The 21,513-nt window shown below is 46.5% G+C and overlaps 1 protein-coding gene across 9 annotated transcripts in view; it reads right to left on the reverse strand.

Moving 5' to 3' along the window:
- Positions 1-549: 549 nt before the first annotated feature.
- Positions 550-21,513, reverse strand: part of LOC106581366 (F-BAR and double SH3 domains protein 2) — a 110,962-nt gene continuing 89,998 nt past the window's right edge. For 3 of the 9 annotated variants that reach the window (XR_006761038.1, XR_006761032.1, XR_006761039.1), the window contains 6 exons: positions 18,677-18,854; positions 16,768-16,976; positions 9,021-9,195; positions 7,349-7,425; positions 6,179-7,222; positions 550-5,209 (listed from right to left, as the gene is read on the reverse strand). Coding sequence is in view for 1 of the 9 variants with exons in the window: in XM_045704021.1 (XP_045559977.1) it covers positions 7,139-7,222; positions 7,349-7,425; positions 9,021-9,195; positions 16,768-16,976; positions 18,677-18,854 (723 nt within the window). In the remaining 8 variants the exon portion in view is untranslated. Of the gene's footprint in view, positions 5,210-5,974; positions 7,223-7,348; positions 7,426-9,020; positions 9,196-16,767; positions 16,977-18,676; positions 18,855-21,513 lie in introns of those variants that run through there. The other 6 variants (XR_006761035.1, XR_006761037.1, XR_006761034.1 and 3 more) reach the window with 6 other exon arrangements.

Consider the following 21,513-nt stretch of genomic DNA (forward strand, 5'->3'; position numbering starts at 1 on the left):
TGAGTGGTACTGAATAGTTCACCAACTGCCATGATACTGGACAATATAAACAAGACCTTCCTACAGCATAACATCCATTCCAACATCAAAACAGAGGTGACCTCTCACCCTGAAGTCCAGTCCGTGTGTGTCTGCGGTGCTCCCTTAAACTGGGAAACACACTTTCTCTCAGAGCCATGCGCTCAACAACAGTCTAGAACACACACTGGTTATATCCAATCTCCAATCAGACCTGCTCTTCATTCTGGATTAGACACCAGGCTGTTCGTCAGTCCTCCATGAGTCTGTCAGATGTAACAATAAGATATCAACTGAAAATAGCATTCCCACGGGACAAAAAAGACAATATATGGAAAGTACTGATTAGAGTGTTGAGTCCTGCCTAAACGATTCTCCCTCGCCCCATCTCTCCTCCTTGCTGTTCCCATCAGGAAACTGCCTTCTGATGCTGTTCTTGATAATGAACACATCCCCCCACTCACACACAGACTAGACAGATACTGTACTGTCTTATAAGTTTACTGTGAAGAACAAAAAGGCAAAATAATATGCATTTTTCCATCCGTTTTATTATTGAACATTTGTACACAAACACATTTTTTTTTTTTACAGCCAATAATAATATGCAGAAAGGATTTTTCACCTGTTCTCAATGTTGTCACCGTGGCAAGTCAGAAGAGAAGACCTGTTGTTCAACTACACTGATTTAGCAGCTCAGAAACATCTCCAAATCAAAACTATAAACTAAACCTACAGGGACACAGGACTGTTCCACAGGGAGATTACAGAGCTGTATTTGGCCAGAGAGATGAACCGTAACATCACCCGTATTGTAATAAAGTGTTGGCTTGCTCTGTGGGTGAGAACAGCTTTCTGACAAGATGGAGGACGTTGATGTAAACCAGAAACTTCTAAACAAGTTTGAGAAACATTATAAAGATCTCAGAGAGGGTGTTGTTTAGAGCAGACCAAACTAGCCAAGTACAGATAGGACCGTATCCTAACTCCCCTCGCATTATAAATCACTCAAAACTCACACACCACCTAAAACTAACAAATCCACATTATCTCCAAGGTTCATTCAATATTCCTTCAATTGTTTCATAATTCAAATAACTTTATTTGTATTTTTTTAATAACATCATTCTAAAGTAGCAGACCAAATGGTTCCCTGGCTTCTGTAGAACACGATACAGGGTCAGAGGTTAGGGCCCCGAGGTTAGGGCCCTGAGGTTAGGGCCCCGAGGTTAGGGAGATGCAGCCAGAATCAGAGAGCAACACTAAAAAAACTACAGAAATAGAAACAGGTGAATAAAACAAATCGAGTGCTATGATGTCTCCCTAGGTTGGGTTTAAGAAGGCCTGCTTGAAGGGGCTGGTAATGGATAATGTACAACCTCACAGGGTGTCTACACTGACCTACGGTAAAGTACAACCTCACAGGGTGTCTACACTGACCTACGGTAAAGTACAACCTCACAGGGTGTCTACACTGACCTACGGTAAAGTACAACCTCACAGGGTGTCTACACTGACCTACGGTAAAGTACAACCTCACAGGGTGTCTACACTGACCTACGGTAAAGTACAACCTCACAGGGTGTCTACACTGACCTACGGTAAAGTACAACCTCACAGGGTGTCTACACTGACCTACGGTAAAGTACAACCTCACAGGGTGTCTACACTGACCTACGGTAAAGTACAACCTCACAGGGTGTCTACACTGACCTACGGTAAAGTACAACCTCACAGGGTGTCTACACTGACCTACGGTAAAGTACAACCTCACAGGGTGTCTACACTGAACTACGGTAAGGTACAACCCCACAGGGTGTCTACACTGACCTACGGTAAGGTAGAACCCCACAGGGTGTCTACACTGACCTACGGTAAAGTACAACCTCACAGGGTGTCTACACTGAACTACGGTAAGGTACAACCCCACAGGGTGTCTACACTGACCTACGGTAAGGTAGAACCTCACAGGGTGTCTACACTGACCTACGGTAAGGTAGAACCTCACAGGGTGTCTACACTGACCTACGGTAAGGTAGAACCTCACAGGGTGTCTACACTGACCTACGGTAAGGTACAACCCCACAGGGTGTCTACACTGAATCAAAATATAAGTGCAACATGTAAAGTGTTGGTCCCATGTTTCATTAGCTGAAATAAAAGATCCCAGAAATGTTCCATACACACAAAAAGCTTTTTACGCATTTTTTTTCTTCTTACAAATCTGTTAGTGAGCATTTCTCCTTTGCCAGGAAAATCCATCCACCTGACAGGTGTGGCATATCAAGAAGCTGATTAAACAGCATGATCATTACACAGGTGCACCTTGTGCAGGGGACAAAAGGCCACTCTAAAATGTGCTGTGCTGACTGCAGGAATGTCCACCAGAGCTGTTGCCTGAGAATTGAATATTAATTTCTCTACCATAAGTCTCCTCCAAAGTCGTTTGATAGAATTTGGCACTATGTCCAACTGGCCTCAGTATATCCAACTGCAGACCAAGGTATCTGTGATCAACAGATGCATATCTGTATTCCCAGCCATGTGAAATCCATATATCAGGGCATAACAAATGTATTTAAATTGACTGATTTCCTTATATGAACTGTTAGTAAAATCTTTGAAATTGTTGCATGTTGTGTTTTGTATTTTTGTTCAGTGTAGTTGAATCTTCTATACGGTAGTTTCTTGTGTAGTAGTATACCCTATCAGTGTGGCAGGTTTGAAATGTGCAAGCCAATAGCTGTGCGATATGTTAGGAGCTGATTAATCAGTCTGAAGGGCTTTCAAAATCTACAGGACATCATATGTCAAAGTTCAAGGGTGAAACTGAAAGGTTAGAGGTTAGACCAGACCATTTCTGAGCTCTACCTCATCAGGAACTTTAGGGGCTCAGTAGAGAGGTGGTCAACATATCAGTCAAAGTGATTTGATTGTTTAATTGATTGTTAGTTTGAGGTGGTCAGTGGGTAGGACGTGGAATCACAACAAAACAAAGGTTATTGAAACTAAATAAACTTCCTGGTTTAAATAACAAAAGCATGGCTCCAGTCTTCAAATAGGAACACACAAAAAATATGACAGAAAGCTTCTCCTCTGGTTACGTTGTCCTCTGTGGTGCAGCTCCTCTGGTTACGTTGTCCATCTCCTCTGGTTACGTTGTCCATCTCCTCTGGTTACGTTGTCCTCTGTGGTCCATCTCCTCTGGTTACGTTGTCCATCTCCTCTGGTTACGTTGTCCTCTGTGGTCCATCTCCTCTGGTTACGTTGTCCATCTCCTCTGGTTACGTTGTCCATCTCCTCTGGTTACGTTGTCCATCTCCTCTGGTTACGTTGTCCATCTCCTCTGGTTACGTTGTCCTCTGTGGTCCATCTCCTCTGGTTACGTTGTCCATCTCCTCTGGTTACGTTGTCCTCTGTGGTCCATCTCCTCTGGTTACGTTGTCCATCTCCTCTGGTTACGTTGTCCATCTCCTCTGGTTACGTTGTCCATCTCCTCTGGTTACGTTGTCCATCTCCTCTGGTTACGTTGTCCTCCTCTGGTTCGTTGTCCATCTCCTCTGGTTACGTTGTCCATCTCCTCTGGTTACGTTGTCCTCTGTGGTCCATCTCCTCTGGTTACGTTGTCCATCTCCTCTGGTTACGTTGTCCTCTGTGGTCCATCTCCTCTGGTTACGTTGTCCATCTCCTCTGGTTACGTTGTCCATCTCCTCTGGTTACGTTGTCCATCTCCTCTGGTTACGTTGTCCATCTCCTCTGGTTACGTTGTCCATCTCCTCTGGTTACGTTGTCCTCTGTGGTCCATCTCCTCTGGTTACGTTGTCCATCTCCTCTGGTTACGTTGTCCTCTGTGGTCCATCTCCTCTGGTTACGTTGTCCATCTCCTCTGGTTACGTTGTCCTCTGTGGTGATGTTGTCTTCTACTCCCTTCTTTTCGGGTGGACCTCTGGGTTCGTTCATTCAGTCGATTAAATACAGTCTCCCCACCCAGTCAACCTAAAACATCCCACCCACTCAACCTAAAACATCCCACTCAGTCAACCTAAAACATCCCACCCACTCAACCTAAAACATCCCACCCACTCAACCTAAAACATCCCACCCACTCAACCTAAAACATCCCACCCACTCAACCTAAAACATCCCACTCAGTCAACCTAAAACATCCCACTCAGTCAACCTAAAACATCCCACCCAGTCAACCTAAAACATCCCACCCAGTCAACCTAAAACATCCCACTCAGTCAACCTAAAACATTCCACCCACTCAACCTAAAACATCCCACCCACTCAACCTAAAACATCCCACCCACTCAACCTAAAACATCCCACCCACTCAACCTAAAACATCCCACCCACTCAACCTAAAACATCCCACCCACTCAACCTAAAACATCCCACCCACTCAACCTAAAACATCCCACCCACTCAACCTAAAACATCCCACTCAGTCAACCTAAAACATCCCACCCAGTCAACCTAAAACATCCCACTCAGTCAACCTAAAACATCCCACTCAGTCAACCTAAAACATTCCACCCAGTCAACCTAAAACATCCCACTCAGTCAATCTAAAACATTCCACCCACTCAACCTAAAACATCCCACTCACTCAACCTAAAACATCCCACCCACTCAACCTAAAACATCCCACCCACTCAACCTAAAACATCCCACTCAGTCAACCTAAAACATCCCACTCACTCAACCTAAAACATCCCACTCACTCAACCTAAAACATCCCACTCACTCAACCTAAAACATCCCACCCACTCAACCTAAAACATCCCACCCACTCAACCTAAAACATCCCACCCACTCAACCTAAAACATCCCACCCACTCAACCTAAAACATCCCACCCACTCAACCTAAAACATCCCACCCACTCAACCTAAAACATCCCACTCACTCAACCTAAAACATCCCACTCAGTCAGACTCCAGCAGTGATAGAGCAGAGAGAAAGATGAGCAGGTATCTGAAGGATAAACAGAAGCCTGACAGAGGGTACAGCCAGAGCTGAACAACACCAAACATTTAACCCCATCTCTTACAGCACGTCCACTGTCTCCTCTGCACTGCGCTTCCAATTCACTAAATATTAGTGATACAAACACACGCTGTTCATCAGAGACTGAAGCGAAGAAGACGTGTGTGTGTGTGTGTCAAACTGCAAATAGACAGAACTGGCTGTTTGAGAAAAAAGAGAAGGAGAGAGAGATGGAGGGAGGTGTTAGAGAACATTCAGGGAGGATCCAGCCCCCTCTCTCCATCTCCCCTCTCCCCTCTCTCTCCAGCTCCCCATCTCCCCCTCTCTCTCCAGCTCCCCATCTCCCCCTCTCTCTCCAGCTCCCCATCTCTCCCCCTCTCTCTAGCTCCCCATCTCTCCCCCTCTCTCTAGCTCCCCATCCCTCTCTCTCTAGCTCCCCCTCCCTCTCTCTCCAGCTCCCCCTCCCTCTCTCTCCAGCTCCCCCTCCCTCTCTCTCTCTCCAGCTCCCCATCTCTCTCCCTCTCCAGCTCCCCATCTCCCCCTCTCTCTCTCCATCTCCATCTCTCCCCCCTCTCTCCATTTCACCCCTCTCTATATCTCTCCCCCTCTCTCTCCATTTCACCCCTCTCTATATCTCTCCCCCCCTCTCTCCCCATCTCCCCCTCTGTCTCCCCCCTCTCTCCATCTCCCCCTCTCTCTCCCCATCTCCCCTCTCTCTCCCCCTCTCTCCATTTCACCCCTCTCTATATCTCTCCCCCTCTCTCTCTCCCCATCTCCCCCTCTCTCTCCATCTCCCCCTCTCTCTCCCCATCTCCCCCTCTCTCTCCCCCCTCTCTCCATTTCACCCCTCTCTATATCTCTCCCCCTCTCTCTCTCCCCCTCTCTCCCCATCTCCATCTCCCCCTCTCTCTCTCCCCCTCCATCTCCCCCTCTCTCTCTCCCCATCTCCCCCCTCTCTCTTTAACTGCATGTACCATGCTCTTCCAGGTTGACAGATGGATAAACTTCTACTACATAGAAAAATAGATACTCCATTCAGCGGCTTAGGCTAATATGAAACGTTGTGCATAATTCAGAACATTGCTATGACAACAGTAATGTACTGTACTAACACACATTAAATACGTATGATATGACTATATATGGCAAGGACAGGGGAAACTGCTCACATAGCAGATAAAACTCATTGCAACTCTCCACCTCAGCATTTCTCCTTTTCCTCCTCCTCCCGTTGAATTCCTTTCATTCACAATGGCTGCCAGATGAGAGAAAAGTTAAGGCAACAGACAGAAAGTCTGACACAGAGGAAGAGGAGGGGTGAGGAGGGATGGAGGGGCTTCTGCTCCTTGTTGCTTGGAGACAGAACCATGTTTCTTCCCAGTGGAGGGAGGTAGGGGGGAGTGAAGGGGAGTTCCAGGGTTCAAAGCTTAGAGGTGAAGCCCAGTTCAAAGTTCAGTCATCCTGGTCTGTGCTCTGCTGTCCCTCTGTCACACCAGTGTGATCTCCACCTCCTCAGTCTTCTCTGTCTGTCTGTCACACCAGTGTGATCTCCACCTCCTCAGTCTTCTGTCTGTCTGTCACACCAGTGTGATCTCCACCTCCTCAGTCTTCTGTCTGTCTGTCTGTCACACCAGTGTGATCTCCACCTCCTCAGTCTTCTCTGTCTGTCTGTCACACCAGTGTGATCTCCACCTCCTCAGTCTTCTCTGTCTGTCTGTCACACCAGTGTGATCTCCACCTCCTCAGTCTTCTCTGTCTGTCTGTCACACCAGTGTGATCTCCACCTCCTCAGTCTTCTCTGTCTGTCTGTCACACCAGTGTGATCTCCACCTCCTCAGTCTTCTCTGTCTGTCTGTCACACCAGTGTGATCTCCACCTCCTCAGTCTTCTCTGTCTGTCTGTCACACCAGTGTGATCTCCACCTCCTCAGTCTTCTCTGTCTGTCTGTCACACCAGTGTGATCTCCACCTCCTCAGTCTTCTCTGTCTGTCTGTCACACCAGTGTGATCTCCACCTCCTCAGTCTTCTCTGTCTGTCTGTCACACCAGTGTGATCTCCACCTCCTCAGTCTTCTGTCTGTCTGTCACACCAGTGTGATCTCCACCTCCTCAGTCTTCTCTGTCTGTCTGTCACACCAGTGTGATCTCCACCTCCTCAGTCTTCTCTGTCTGTTTGCGAGGTTTCTGCTTGGGGGGCGGAGGTGCTGCACGGACCTATGAGGGGAGAGAGGGGGAGGGTCATTTAACACACATGCAGCACTGTTGCCTCAATGATTTTAAATTCACACTGCTTCTCTCAATACTGGGCTTGATCTAGGCTGCGGTTTTGGGGTGGCTTACAGGTCGTATTTTGCTCATGCCTCCGTCGGGAGTGAACCGGGAGGGCTGGGAGAACTCTGGAGACACTGGACTATGATCTGAGAGAGAGAGAGAGAGAGAGAGAGAGAGAGAGAGAGAGAGACAGAGAAAGAGAGGAAGACAGAGAGGAAGACAGAGAGGAAGACAGAGAGGAAGAGACAGAGAGAGAAAGAGAGAGAGACAGAGAGAGAAAGAGAGAGAGACAGAGAGTGACAGAGAGAGCGAGACAGAGAGAGCGAGACAGAGAGAGAGACAAAGAAAAGGTCAACCAGTGAAGAACAAACACCATTGTAAATACAACCCATATTTATGTTTATTTGCACATCGTTACAACACTGTATAAAGACATGACATTTGAAATGTCTTTATTCTTTTGGAACTTTTGTAAGTGTAATATTTACAGTCGTTCTCTTACTGTGAGTGGGTCCCTTACATGTGTAAGAACTATAAACCCAGCTTTGTTCACTCTCTTACTGTGAGTGGGTCCCTTACATGTGTAAGAACTATAAACCCAGCTTTGTTCACTCTCTTACTGTGAGTGGGTCCCTTACATGTGTAAGAACTATAAACCCAGCTTTGGTCACTCTCTTACTGTGAGTGGGTCCCTTACATGTGTAAGAACTATAAACCCAGCTTTGTTCACTCTCTTACTGTGAGTGGGTCCCTTACATGTGTAAGAACTATAAACCCAGCTTTGTTCACTCTCTTACTGTGAGTGGGTCCCTTACATGTGTAAGAACTATAAACCCAGCTTTGGTCACTCTCTTACTGTGAGTGGGTCCCTTACATGTGTAAGACCTATAAACCCAGCTTTGTTCACTCTCTTACTGTGAGTGGGCCCCTTACATGTGCAAGAACTATAAACCCAGCTTTGTTCACTCTCTTACTGTGAGTGGGTCCCTTACATGTGTAAGAACTATAAACCCAGCTTTGTTCAGTCTCTTACTGTGAGTGGGTCCCTTACATGTGTAAGAACTATAAACCCAGCTTTGGTCACTCTCTTACTGTGAGTGGGTCCCTTACATGTGTAAGAACTATAAACCCAGCTTTGTTCACTCTCTTACTGTGAGTGGGTCCCTTACATGTGTAAGAACTATAAACCCAGCTTTGTTCACTCTCTTACTGTGAGTGGGTCCCTTACATGTGTAAGAACTATAAACCCAGCTTTGGTCACTCTCTTACTGTGAGTGGGTCCCTTACATGTGTAAGACCTATAAACCCAGCTTTGTTCACTCTCTTACTGTGAGTGGGCCCCTTACATGTGCAAGAACTATAAACCCAGCTTTGTTCACTCTCTTACTGTGAGTGGGTCCCTTACATGTGTAAGAACTATAAACCCAGCTTTGTTCAGTCTCTTACTGTGAGTGGGTCCCTTACATGTGTAAGAACTATAAACCCAGCTTTGTTCACTCTCTTACTGTGAGTGGGTCCCTTACATGTGTAAGAACTATAAACCCAGCTTTGGTCACTCTCTTACTGTGAGTGGGTCCCTTACATGTGTAAGACCTATAAACCCAGCTTTGTTCACTCTCTTACTGTGAGTGGGTCCCTTACATGTGTAAGAACTATAAACCCAGCTTTGTTCACTCTCTTACTGTGAGTGGGTCCCTTACATGTGTAAGACCTATAAACCCAGCTTTGTTCACTCTCTTACTGTGAGTGGGTCCCTTGTACGTTGTGGGAGGTGGCTTGTGTTCCCCATTGACAGAGGGTGATCGAGGGAGGGGCGGAGGGGTAGGGGTGTCTGGGGTGGCGTAGGGGCTGCAGGGGGGCTGGTCATACAGAGGGAGGGGGGGCAACGAGGAGGGCAGCCTCGAAGATGGAGAGATCTGGAAGAGACAGAGGAGGGAAACAAAGTCAAAATTGGGGGTTGGAGGACAATGTCAATCATCTTTCACAGATTCTGCATATTGTGACTTATTCATAATCATTGAAAACACTATCAATATCACTGGTCCTTCCAATCATTTTGTACATTTACATGTGAGTCATTTAGCAGACACTTTAATGTTGTCCATTAAGTAATGGTTTTAAAACAATGATGATCATATTTAAAAAAACTATGGCAGTTATATACCAAGTCCTAGACTGTTTTCTAATGAGATTCATGAATGTTGAGTTGATAAACAAGATCCTTCCCAGTGGTTTCAATCTGTAGTAGTGAGTCATTTAGCAGACACTCTTATCCAGACAGACTTACAGTAGTGAGTCATTTAGCAGACACTCTTAACCAGAGAGACTTACAGTAGTGAGTCATTTAGCAGACACTCTTATCCAGAGAGACTTACAGTAGTGAGTCATTTAGCAGACACTCTTATCCAGACAGACTTACAGTAGTGAGTCATTTAGCAGACACTCTTATCCAGACAGACTTACAGTAGTGAGTCATTTAGCAGACACTCTTATCCAGACAGACTTACAGTAGTGAGTCATTTAGCAGACACTCTTAACCAGAGAGACTTACAGTAGTGAGTCATTTAGCAGACACTCTTATCCAGACAGACTTACAGTAGTGAGTCATTTAGCAGACACTCTTATCCAGACAGACTTACAGTAGTGAGTCATTTAGCAGACACTCTTATCCAGACAGACTTACAGTAGTGAGTCATTTAGCAGACACTCTTATCCAGACAGACTTACAGTAGTGAGTCATTTAGCAGACACTCTTATCCAGACAGACTTACAGTAGTGAGTCATTTAGCAGACACTCTTAACCAGAGAGACTTACAGTAGTGAGTCATTTAGCAGACACTCTTAACCAGAGAGACTTACAGTAGTGAGTCATTTAGCAGACACTCTTATCCAGAGAGACTTACAGTAGTGAGTCATTTAGCAGACACTCTTATCCAGAGAGACTTACAGTAGTGAGTCATTTAGCAGACACTCTTATCCAGAGAGACTTACAGTAGTGAGTCATTTAGCAGACATTCTTAACCAGAGAGACTTACAGTAGTGAGTCATTTAGCAGACACTCTTATCCAGAGAGACTTACAGTAGTGAGTGCATATATTTTTCATACTGTTCCCGTGTGGGAATCGAACCCACAACCCTGGCATTGGGAAGATAGCCAGGAGACATACCTTTCAGGCCAAACCAAGATAACAGAGCTGTTATTCTCAGAGGGTTGAAGTAGATCTAAACACACGGTTATCTACAGTAAACAGCTACTGCTACCCTCCAGGAAGGATAGGACCACTCCTAAACCAATCACAGAACTAACTACACATAACAGACAGACATTACTGGACGCCATGTTTCATCATGGACCCAAATATACAGCTGTGCGTATGTGTGCATTAGTGAAGTCGGTTCGATGGATTCGGTTTTCGATGTAGGTCATTTTGGGGTTGAATGCTGTAACAACACAGAATAAAATAATGAATACAAGTCCCACGATGGTAGTGACTGTCCATTACTGCTAATCACTCATTAAGCATTTATTTTACTTTTATTTCACCTTTATTTAACCAGGTAGGCCAGTTGAGGACAAGTTCTCATTTACAACTGTGACCTGGCCAAGATAAAGCAAAGCAGTGCGACATAAACAACAACACAGAGTTACACATAAACAAACGTACAGTCAATAACACAATAGAAAGATCTATGTACAGTTTGTGCAAATGTAGAAGAGTAGGGAGGCGAAATAATTACAATTTAGCATTAACACAGGAGTGATAGATGTGCAGATGATGATGTGCAAGTAGAGATACTGGGGTGCAAAAGAGCAAGAGGGTAAGTAATAATATGGGGATGAGGTAGTTGGGTGTGCTATTTACAGATTGGCTGTGTACAGGTACAGTGATCGGTAAGCTGCTCTGACAGCTGATGCTTAATTAAAGTTAGAGAGGGAGATATGAGACTAGATATAAGATATAACCATAATTTATTCACATGACTTTACTTTAATAAAATATGTCCGTTGTTGTGTATATTACATTCGTTTATTTGATAACTTTATTATTTCATTCCAAGTCATCATCTGATCTTTTTTGAGCTGCTGCATATGCTGTCTGACAAAATCACTAATTTAGTAGTTCTTCAAAGTGGGTTCGATTCCCCCGGGGGACCAGAACAAATGAAAATGTATCCACTCACTACTGTAAAACAGCGTCTGCTAAATAACTCAATTGTAAATAAGGTATACTTTTATGACTGCTGAATACCAACTATCAATCCCTTTGTGTATTGTCCAGCAGAGATACCTCCGGCAGCTGGAACATTCTCCTGCCTCCTCGGTAGCAGGTGTAAAATAAAACACAGACCAGAACTCTACCTCTGCAATGGATTACACTCATTATAGTGCTAAAATATTGTGGCAAACCTCTTCAAAGTTAGGAGCGTTTGTCACAAATTAAGTGGGAAACTGTCACCAAAGTCAGCCCAGAATGAAAGTTATTTCGAACATGACAGTACCTGTGTGTTTGTTTCGCTGTCCTGGTCCACCCAGGCCGCAGGTAAGGTCAAGGATAGCAGGGTTCGGTACACAAATCTGGTTCTCGGTAGGTCCAGGTCTAAACGCCAACAGGTAAGTCCAAAACAGTCCAGCTCGTACACGGTAAATCCAGCCAATGTAGATTGTCTCTTTCTGTATGGTTCATAGATCCATCCCGCCCTCTCTCTCTCTTCCTGGTTTTTCTTGACCTTTTATCTGTGGGTCGGCTCCACCTTCTGAGGGTTCCCCTTGCTTCTGGGAATTGTAGTTTTGGCAGTCGGCCATTTTGTGATCTGTAGTTCTGATCGGGGTGGCCATTTTAGTGATCGGGCAAAGCCCGTTTATTAGTTCTGCCCTCACATATCTGCCATTTATCACTCGACCCCCTTCTTTGCCACACATCTCCCCCCTAGATCCGACCCCCTAGGTCGGGCTACCGCAGCAAAATATGCGTGCATGCGGGATAACCCATCCACATTTCCCATTTCCTTTCCTGCTCTGTGTTTCAAGTCAAAGTGAAACGGTTGGAGACTCAAAAACCACCGCATCACCCGAGCGTTCTTCTCTTTAGCCCTATACATCCAGGTGAGTGGTGCATGGTCACTGATGAGGGTGAAGTGGCGCCCCAGCAGGTAGTATTTCAGGCTTTCCATAGCCCACTTTACTGCCAGCGCCTCTTTCTCAACAACTGAGTAGTTGGTTTCCCGTGGTTCCAGCTTCCTGCTTAAAAACAGGATGGGGTGTTCCACCCCTTCTACCTCTTGGGACAGCACTGCTCCCAAGCCGACCTCTGAAGCATCCGTCTGAACCACAAACTCTCTCTCAAAATCTGGTACCACCAGCACTGGATTACAGCAGAGGGCCTCCTGTAATGTCCTAAATGCTTTGGCGGCCCTTTCATCCCACTTGACCATGTTTGGCCCTCTGGCTCTAGTCATGTCGGTGAGTGGGGCGGCCACTGTGGCATAACTTGGGATGAACTTCCGGTAGTACCCGGTCAGCCCTAGGAAGGCTCGATCCTGCTTCTTATTTACTGGTTTTGGCCATTCTCTAATTGCCTCCACCTTCTTACGTTGGGGTTTGATTAATCCTCTTCCCACTGTGTATCCCAGATACTCCGTTTCCTCTAACCCCACATAACACTTGGCAGGGTTCGCCGTGAGCCCTGCCTTTCTAAGGGCGTCTAACACCGCCTGTACCCGGGGTAAGTGGGATTCCCAATCTGGGCTGTAGATCCCCATGTCATCTAAATAAGCTGCGGCGTATGTTTGGTGCGGTTTTAGGACCTTGTCCATGAGCCGTTGAAAGGTGGCTGGGGCCCCGTGTAGGCCGAATGGCATGACGGTGTATTGAAACAAATCGTCAGGGGTTGCAAAGGCTGTCTTTTCTTTGGCCCTGGGGGTCAGAGGAATTTGCCAGTACCCTTTTGTCAGGTCCAGGGTCGTAATGTACCGAGCTTTACCAATTTTCTCCAGTAGTTCGTCTACTCTGGGCATGGGGTAGGCATCAAACTTGGAGATTTCATTTACCTTCCGAAAGTCGTTACAGAACCGCAAAGACCCATCGGGCTTGGAGACCATCACAATTGGGCTAGACCACTCACTATGTGACTCTTCGATCACTCCAGCTGTCAACATTTTCTCCGTCTCTGCTCTAATCGCTGCCTGTCGAGCCTCGGGTACCCGATATGGCCTCATGCTCACTTTTCTCCCGGGTAGGGAAACGATATCATGAGCTGTAACCTCAGTTCGGCCGGGTACTTCTGAAAACACATCTCTGTTTTTCTGGATCAGGGTCTTTACTTCCTGTACTTGTGCTGGGGACAAAGTAGGTGAAATATTTACTTCAGCTGTCTCCTGAGTGTGTGTGGGGTACGTGACCATTAGTGTTTCTCTCTCTCTCCATGCTTTTAACAGGTTTATGTGATAGATCTGTTCCTGGGGCCGTCGACCTGGCTGTCGGATCCGATAATTAACTTCTCCTATTCTCTCCAGTACTTCATATGGTCCTTTCCATGTGGCTAGTAGTTTGCACTCTACCGTGGGGATCAGCACTAACACCTTATCTCCCGGTTGAAATTCCCTCAGGGTAGCCTGCCGGTTATAAGATAGTTGTGGTGCTCTTGTGCTTGTCTCATGTGCTCTCTGACGATGGGCATGACTGTGGCTATCCTGTTTTGCATTGCCGTGACGTGCTCTATGACACTAGTATACGGGGTGGATTGGTGTTCCCAGGTTTCCCGGGCGATGTCTAAGATTCCCCGGGGGTGCCTCCCATATACCAGCTCAAAGGGAGAAAACCCCAGCGAGGCTTGAGGAACCTCTCTAATGGCAAACATCAGATATGGCAACATGCAATCCCAGTTTTTCCCATCCTTGTCGATTACCTTCCTGAGCATTGACTTCAGGGTCCGGTTGAATCTCTCAACCAGCCCGTCCGTCTGTGGATGGTAAACCGATGTCCTCAACTGTTTCACCTGCCACAATTTACAAAGGTCCGCCATAAGGCGGGACATAAAGGGGGTCCCCTGGTCAGTAAGGATCTCCTTTGGGACCCCAACCCTGGTGAACAATAGCACTAGTTCCTTGGCGATATTTTTGGAAGCCATTGTCCGAAGGGGAATGGCTTCTGGGTAGCGAGTGGCATAATCTAGAATGACCAGAATGTATTGGTGCCCTCTGGCAGATTTGGGTAGTGGGTCCACTATGTCCATCGCTATCCTCTCAAATGGCGTTTCGATTATGGGGAGTGGCACTAACGGGCTTCTAAACGCTGGTCGGGGAGCTGTTACCTGGCACTCCGGGCACTCTCCACAATGCCGAGCCACTTCAGCCTGAATTCCTGGCCAGTAAAACCTCCTTACAATCCGGTCTTGGGTTTTATCGATACCAAGGTGTCCACCCAGAATGTGCCCATGAGCTAGATCCAGTACTGTCTTCCTGTACCGGGTGGGGACCAACAACTGTTCCACCACATCAAGCCCTATTTTTGAGACTCTGTACATCAAACCATTTTTCATGATGAAGTGGGGAAAACTATTAGGCATCATCCTATCATTTATGGGAGTACCATCTACGACCTGCACGTCTGCTCTGGCTTGCTGCAGGGTTGGATCCTGGTGTTGGGCCGTCCCGAAATTAGTCATGGACCCTGCCAGGTCTGCTGGTTCTAGATAGTCGTCCTCTGGATTCAGATCGACCCCAGCCCCACTAGTACTGGGCTGTTCATTATCAACGAGGTTTGCCACTTCATCCTCATCCTCCCCTACTAGTACCTGTGAGGTTGGCCCCTGGGAGACCTCTTTTCTTGGCCTTGGTTGAAGGCCCCATGCTTCTTCCTGCTTGGTCAGGGTTGTTGGCTTCTCAAATATGCCGTTCTTTTGACCTAACTTCGCAAAGTTAGGAAAGTATCTACCCAATATTACATCATATGGCATCTTTGGGACCACGCCGACCTCATAATCCAGCAGACCGTCCTCTGTTTGTATGCTCACTAATGCTGTGGGGTACAGACGGGTATCCCCATGAATGCACGTAACACTGATATCCTGACTTGTATCCAGTTTATGCGTCGGCACTAGGTTTGCAACGACCAGGGTTAGCATTCTGCCGGAATCCAGTAGTGCTTCAACCTCCTTCCCTTCAACCTTCACCCTGCACATATGTTTGTTTCTTGATCTTTCAAGTACAGTGGTTACCACGGGACATGCATACCATATCTCATCTTTTTCACCGAGGTTACATTGCATTGGCTCTTCTTTAATAGGGCAGTAGGCTGCAATATGTCCCGGTCGATTACAATTGTAACAGATAATAGGGTTCCGGGGGGGAGACCTCCTCGACCCCCAGTCCCGGTTTCCGGTTTTTCCCTTAGTGTCTCGGCCCGATTCTGATTCTTTCCTCATGGCCCCACGCTGCTCTCCTCCCCCTCCACCTGTTGGGACAGTCTTACCCTGTCTGCTGGTTCGCCCAGGCCTGGGGAATGGGAATCTTTCCTCCTGCGCCTGCTCAGCTGTTCCTGCCGTACAATACCGTTCAACCAGGCCCACGAGATGGTCGGCGGAAAGTACCTCGTTCTGGCCAACCCATCGTCGTACTTCTAGGGGTAGACCTCGCTGAAACTGGTTGAGTACGATGGTCTCGACGACCTCGGCCATTTTGTGATCTGTAGTTCTGATCGGGGTGGCCATTTTAGTGATCGGGCAGAGCCCGTTTATTAGTTCTGCCCTCACATATCTGCCATTTATCACTCGACAACCTTCTTTGCCACAATATATAGAATACTGTCCTGTTGGAAACGACAACGTCGCACAGTCCCGGCGGGATCTGATTTATCGCTAGACAAACTGTGCGATGTGTGCATTGAGCACACAGAAACAAAGAACTGAAGGAAATGTAATTCAAATAATTTAACCTACTTCGGTCAATTAGTTGTTTAAAAAAAATAAAAAATAATCGGAATGTTGATTAATCGCTCAGCACTAGGGTGCATGCATTTGTGTGTGTGTACCTTGTGTGTGTGTGTGTGTGTGTGTGTGTGTGTGTGTGTATGTGTGTGTACCAGTGTGTGTGTGTGTGTGTACCAGTGTGTGTTCAAGGTGTGTGTGTGTGTGTGTGTGTGTGTGTGTGTACCAGGTGTGTGTGTGTGTACCAGTGTGTGTGTGTGTGTGTGTGTGTACCAGTGTGTGTGTGTGTGTGTGTGTACCAGTGTGTGTGTGTGTGTGTACCAGTGTGTGTGTGTGTGTGTGTGTGTGTGTGTGTGTGTGTGTGTGTGTGTGTGTGTGTACCAGTGTGTGTGTGTACCAGTGTGTGTGTGTGCGTGTACCATGTGTGTGTGTGTGTGTGTGTGTGTGTGTGTGTGTGTGTGTGTGTGTGTGTGTGTGTGTGTGTGTGTGTGTGTGTGTGTGTGTGTGTACCAGTGTGTGTGTGTGTGTGTGTGTGTACCAGTGTGTGTGTGTGTGTGTGTGTACCAGTGTGTCTGCTCTGTTCTCTCTGCTCTCCGTGAGGTCCTCCACCAGTACAGAAGGGAAGACTCCCACTCGACCGTTGAACTCTCCCTCCCAGAAGCCATCGTCCGTTTGGGTGTCTCTGTTAAGCAGACGGATGACAGCCCCCTCTGGGAAGGACAGCTCCTCATCCGCCTGACCATCGTAGTCATACAGCGCCCTCACAAAACTCACTGGGGAGATGAGAGAGGAGAGTGAGAGGAGGATTATTATTGAATTCTGGAACAATCCATGAGGCTTGAACCTATTGAAGTTAATTAACACACATTGGGTTCAGATCTTTGTTTTCTTCTCCCCATCAATGTCTTGATCTGACAAACAAGTTGGAAATGTGTCTGAAGTCTTTGAGAGGGTTTGTATTTGCCTAGTTTTTGTGCATGTGTGTGTAGTGGTGTACATGTGTGTGTAGTGGTGGACATGTGTGTGTAGTGGTGGACATGTGTGTGTGTGTAGTGGTGTACGTGTGTGTGTAGTGGTGTACGTGTGTGTGTAGTGGTGTACATGTGTGTGTGTAGTGGTGGACATGTGTGTGTGTGTAGTGGTGTACATGTGTGTGTAGTGGTGTACATGTGTGTGTGTAGTGGTGTACGTGTGTGTGTAGTGGTGGACATGTGTGTGTGTAGTGGTGGACATGTGTGTGTGTAGTGGTGGACATGTGTGTGTGTAGTGGTGGACATGTGTGTGTAGTGGTGTACATGTGTGTGTGTAGTGGTGGACATGTGTGTGTAGTGGTGTACATGTGTGTGTGTAGTGGTGTACATGTGTGTGTGTAGTGGTGGACATGTGTGTGTGTAGTGGTGTACATGTGTGTGTGTAGTGGTGGACATGTGTGTGTGTAGTGGTGGACATGTGTGTGTGTAGTGGTGGACATGTGTGTGTGTAGTGGTGGACATGTGTGTGTGTAGTGGTGGACATGTGTGTGTGTAGTGGTGGACATGTGTGTGTGTAGTGGTGGACATGTGTGTGTGTAGTGGTGGACATGTGTGTGTGTAGTGGTGGACATGTGTGTGTGTAGTGGTGGACATGTGTGTGTGTAGTGGTGGACATGTGTGTGTGTAGTGGTGGACATGTGTGTGTGTAGTGGTGTACATGTGTGTGTGTAGTGGTGTACATGTGTGTGTGTAGTGGTGGACATGTGTGTGTAGTGGTGTACATGTGTGTGTGTAGTGGTGTACATGTGTGTGTGTAGTGGTGTACATGTGTGTGTGTAGTGGTGGACATGTGTGTGTGTAGTGGTGGACATGTGTGTGTGTAGTGGTGGACATGTGTGTGTGTAGTGGTGGACATGTGTGTGTGTAGTGGTGGACATGTGTGTGTGTAGTGGTGGACATGTGTGTGTGTAGTGGTGGACATGTGTGTGTGTAGTGGTGGACATGTGTGTGTGTAGTGGTGGACATGTGTGTGTGTAGTGGTGGACATGTGTGTGTGTAGTGGTGGACATGTGTGTGTGTAGTGGTGGACATGTGTGTGTGTAGTGGTGGACATGTGTGTGTGTAGTGGTGGACATGTGTGTGTGTAGTGGTGGACATGTGTGTGTGTAGTGGTGTACGTGTGTGTGTAGTGGTGGACATGTGTGTGTGTAGTGGTGGACATGTGTGTGTGTAGTGGTGGACATGTGTGTGTGTAGTGGTGTACGTGTGTGTGTAGTGGTGGACATGTGTGTGTGTAGTGGTGGACATGTGTGTGTGTAGTGGTGGACATGTGTGTGTGTAGTGGTGGACATGTGTGTGTGTAGTGGTGGACATGTGTGTGTGTAGTGGTGGACATGTGTGTGTGTAGTGGTGGACATGTGTGTGTGTAGTGGTGGACATGTGTGTGTGTAGTGGTGGACATGTGTGTGTGTAGTGGTGGACATGTGTGTGTGTGTTCTTACAGCTGGCGTCTCCGTTGATGCTGCCTGTGTGTATCTCTGGCTCGGTGGAGTTGGAGGAGGTGTGTGAGCGTGTGTCCAGCGCAGCGAGAGACTGGAGCATGCTCAGTAGACTGCTAGAGGTGGGGAACTGAAGATACTTCTCTGGGACGTAGCCAATCAGCCCTGTCTTACTCCTCGCCTGAAACAACCAATCACACAACAGGATGTTAGACCATGAACCAATTACAGAGCTCTGTGTTAAAGGACAGCCCTGGTCAACCAATGAAAGAGGACTATATTAGGCAGTGCTGTGTGTTTAGTCTCTGCCTATAGGGAGGAGGTCAGAGACCTGGCCGGGTGGTGCCAGAATAACAACCTATTCCTCAACGTAACCAAGACTAAGGAGATGATTGTGGACTACAGGAAAAGGAGGACCGAGCACACCCCCATTCTCATCGACGTGGCTGTAGTGGAGCAGGTTGAGAGCTTCAAGTTCCTTGGTATCCACATCAACAACAAACTAGAATGGTCCGATCACACCAAGACAGTCGTGAAGAGGGCACGACAAAGCCTATTCCCCCTCAGGAAACTAAAAAGATTTGGCATGGGTCCTGAGATCCTCAAAAGGTTCTACAGCTGCAACATCGAGAGTATCCTGACTGGTTGCATCACTGCCTGGTACGGCAATTGCTCGGCCTCTGACCACAAGGCACTACAGAGGGTAGTGCGTACGGCCCAGTACATCACTGGGGCTAAGCTGCCTGCCATCCAGGACCTCCACACCAGGCGGTGTCAGAGGAAGGCCCTAAAAATTGTCAAAGACCCCAGCCATCCCAGTCATAGACTGTTCTCTCTACTACCGCATGGCAAGCGGTACCGGAGTGCCAAGTCTTGGACAAAAAGGCTTCTCAACAGTTTTTACCCCAAAGCCATAAGACTCCTGAACAGGTAATCAAATGGCTACCTGGACTATTTGCATTGTGTGCCCCCCCCAACCCCTCTTTTACACTGCTGCTACTCTCTGTTTATCATATATGCATAGTCACTTTAACCATATCTACATGTACATACTACCTCAATCAGCCTGACTAATCAGCCTGACAAACCGGTGCCTGTATATAGCATCTCTACTGTATGTAGCCTCTCTACTGTATATAGCATCTCTACTGTATATAGCATCTCTACGGTATGTAGCCTCTCTACTGTATATAGCCTCTCTACTGTATATAGCCTCTCTACTGTATATAGCCTCTCTACTGTATGTAGCCTCTCTACTGTATATAGCCTCGCTACTGCATATAGCCTCTCTACTGTATATAGCCTCTCTACTGTATATAGCCTCTCTACTGTATATAGCCTCGCTACTGTATATAGCCTCGCTACTGTATATAGCCTCGCTACTTTTATAACCTCGCTACTTTTATAACCTCGCTACTGTATATAGCCTCGCTACTGTATATAGCCTCGCTACTGTATATAGCCTCCCTACTGTATATAGCATCTCTACTGTATATAGCCTCTCTACTGTATATAGCCTCGCTACTGTATATAGCCTCGCTACTGTATATAGCCTCTTTACTGTATATAGCCTCGCTACTGTATATAGCCTCTCTACTGTATATAACCTCTCTACTGTATATAACCTCCCTACTGTATATAGCCTCTCTACTGTATATAGCCTCTCTACTGTATATAGCCTCGCTACTCTATATAGCCTCGCTACTGTATATAGCCTCTCTACTGTATATAGCCTCGCTACTGTAAATAGCCTCCCTACTGTATATAGCCTCGCTACTGTAAATATCCTCGCTACTGTATATAGCCTCCCTACTGTATATAGCCTCGCTACTGTAAATAGACTCGCTACTGTATATAGCCTCGCTACTGTATATAGCCTCGCTACTGTAAATAGTCTCACTACTGTATATAGCCTCTCTACTGTATATAGCCTCTCTACTGTATATACCCTCTCTACTGTATATAGCCTCTCTACTGTATATAGCCTCGCTACTGTATATAGCCTCGCTACTGTATATAGCCTCGCTACTGTAAATAGCCTCGCTACTGTATATAGCCTCTACTGTAAATAGCCTCTCTACTGTATATAGCCTCTCTACTGTATATAGCCTCGCTACTGTAAATAGTTTCACTACTGTATGTAGCCTCTCTACTGTATATAGCCTCTCTACTGTATATAGCCTCTCTACTGTAAATAGCCTCCCTACTGTATATAGCCTCCCTACTGTATATAGTCTCACTACTGTATATAGCCTCTCTACTGTAAATAGCCTCACTACTGTATATAGCCTCACTAATGTATATAGCCTCTCTACTGTATATAGCCTCTCTACTGTATATAGCCTCTCTACTGTATATAGTCTCTCTACTGTAAATAGCCTCACTACTGTATATAGCCTCTCTACTGTATATAGCCTCTCTACTGTATATAGCCTCTCTACTGTATATAGCCTCTCTACTGTAAATAGCCTCACTACTGTATATAGCCTCTCTACTGTATATAGCCTCTCTACTGTATATAGCCTCTCTACTGTATATAGCCTCTCTACTGTATATAGCCTCACTACTGTATATAGCCTCTCTACTGTATATAGCCTCTACTGTATATAGCCTCTCTACTGTATATAGCCTCTCTATTGTATATAGCCTCTCTACTGTATATAGCCTCACTACTGTATATAGCCTCACTACTGTATACAGCCTCACTACTGTATACAGCCTCACTACTGTATATAGCCTCGCTACTTTTATAACCTCTCTACTGTATATAGCCTCTCTACTGTATATAGCCTCTCTACTGTATATAGCCTCTCTACTGTATATAGCCTCACTACTGTATA

The sequence above is a fragment of the Salmo salar genome, chromosome ssa20 (assembly GCF_905237065.1).
Source record: "Salmo salar chromosome ssa20, Ssal_v3.1, whole genome shotgun sequence".
Classification (NCBI taxonomy): Eukaryota; Metazoa; Chordata; class Actinopteri; order Salmoniformes; family Salmonidae; genus Salmo; species Salmo salar.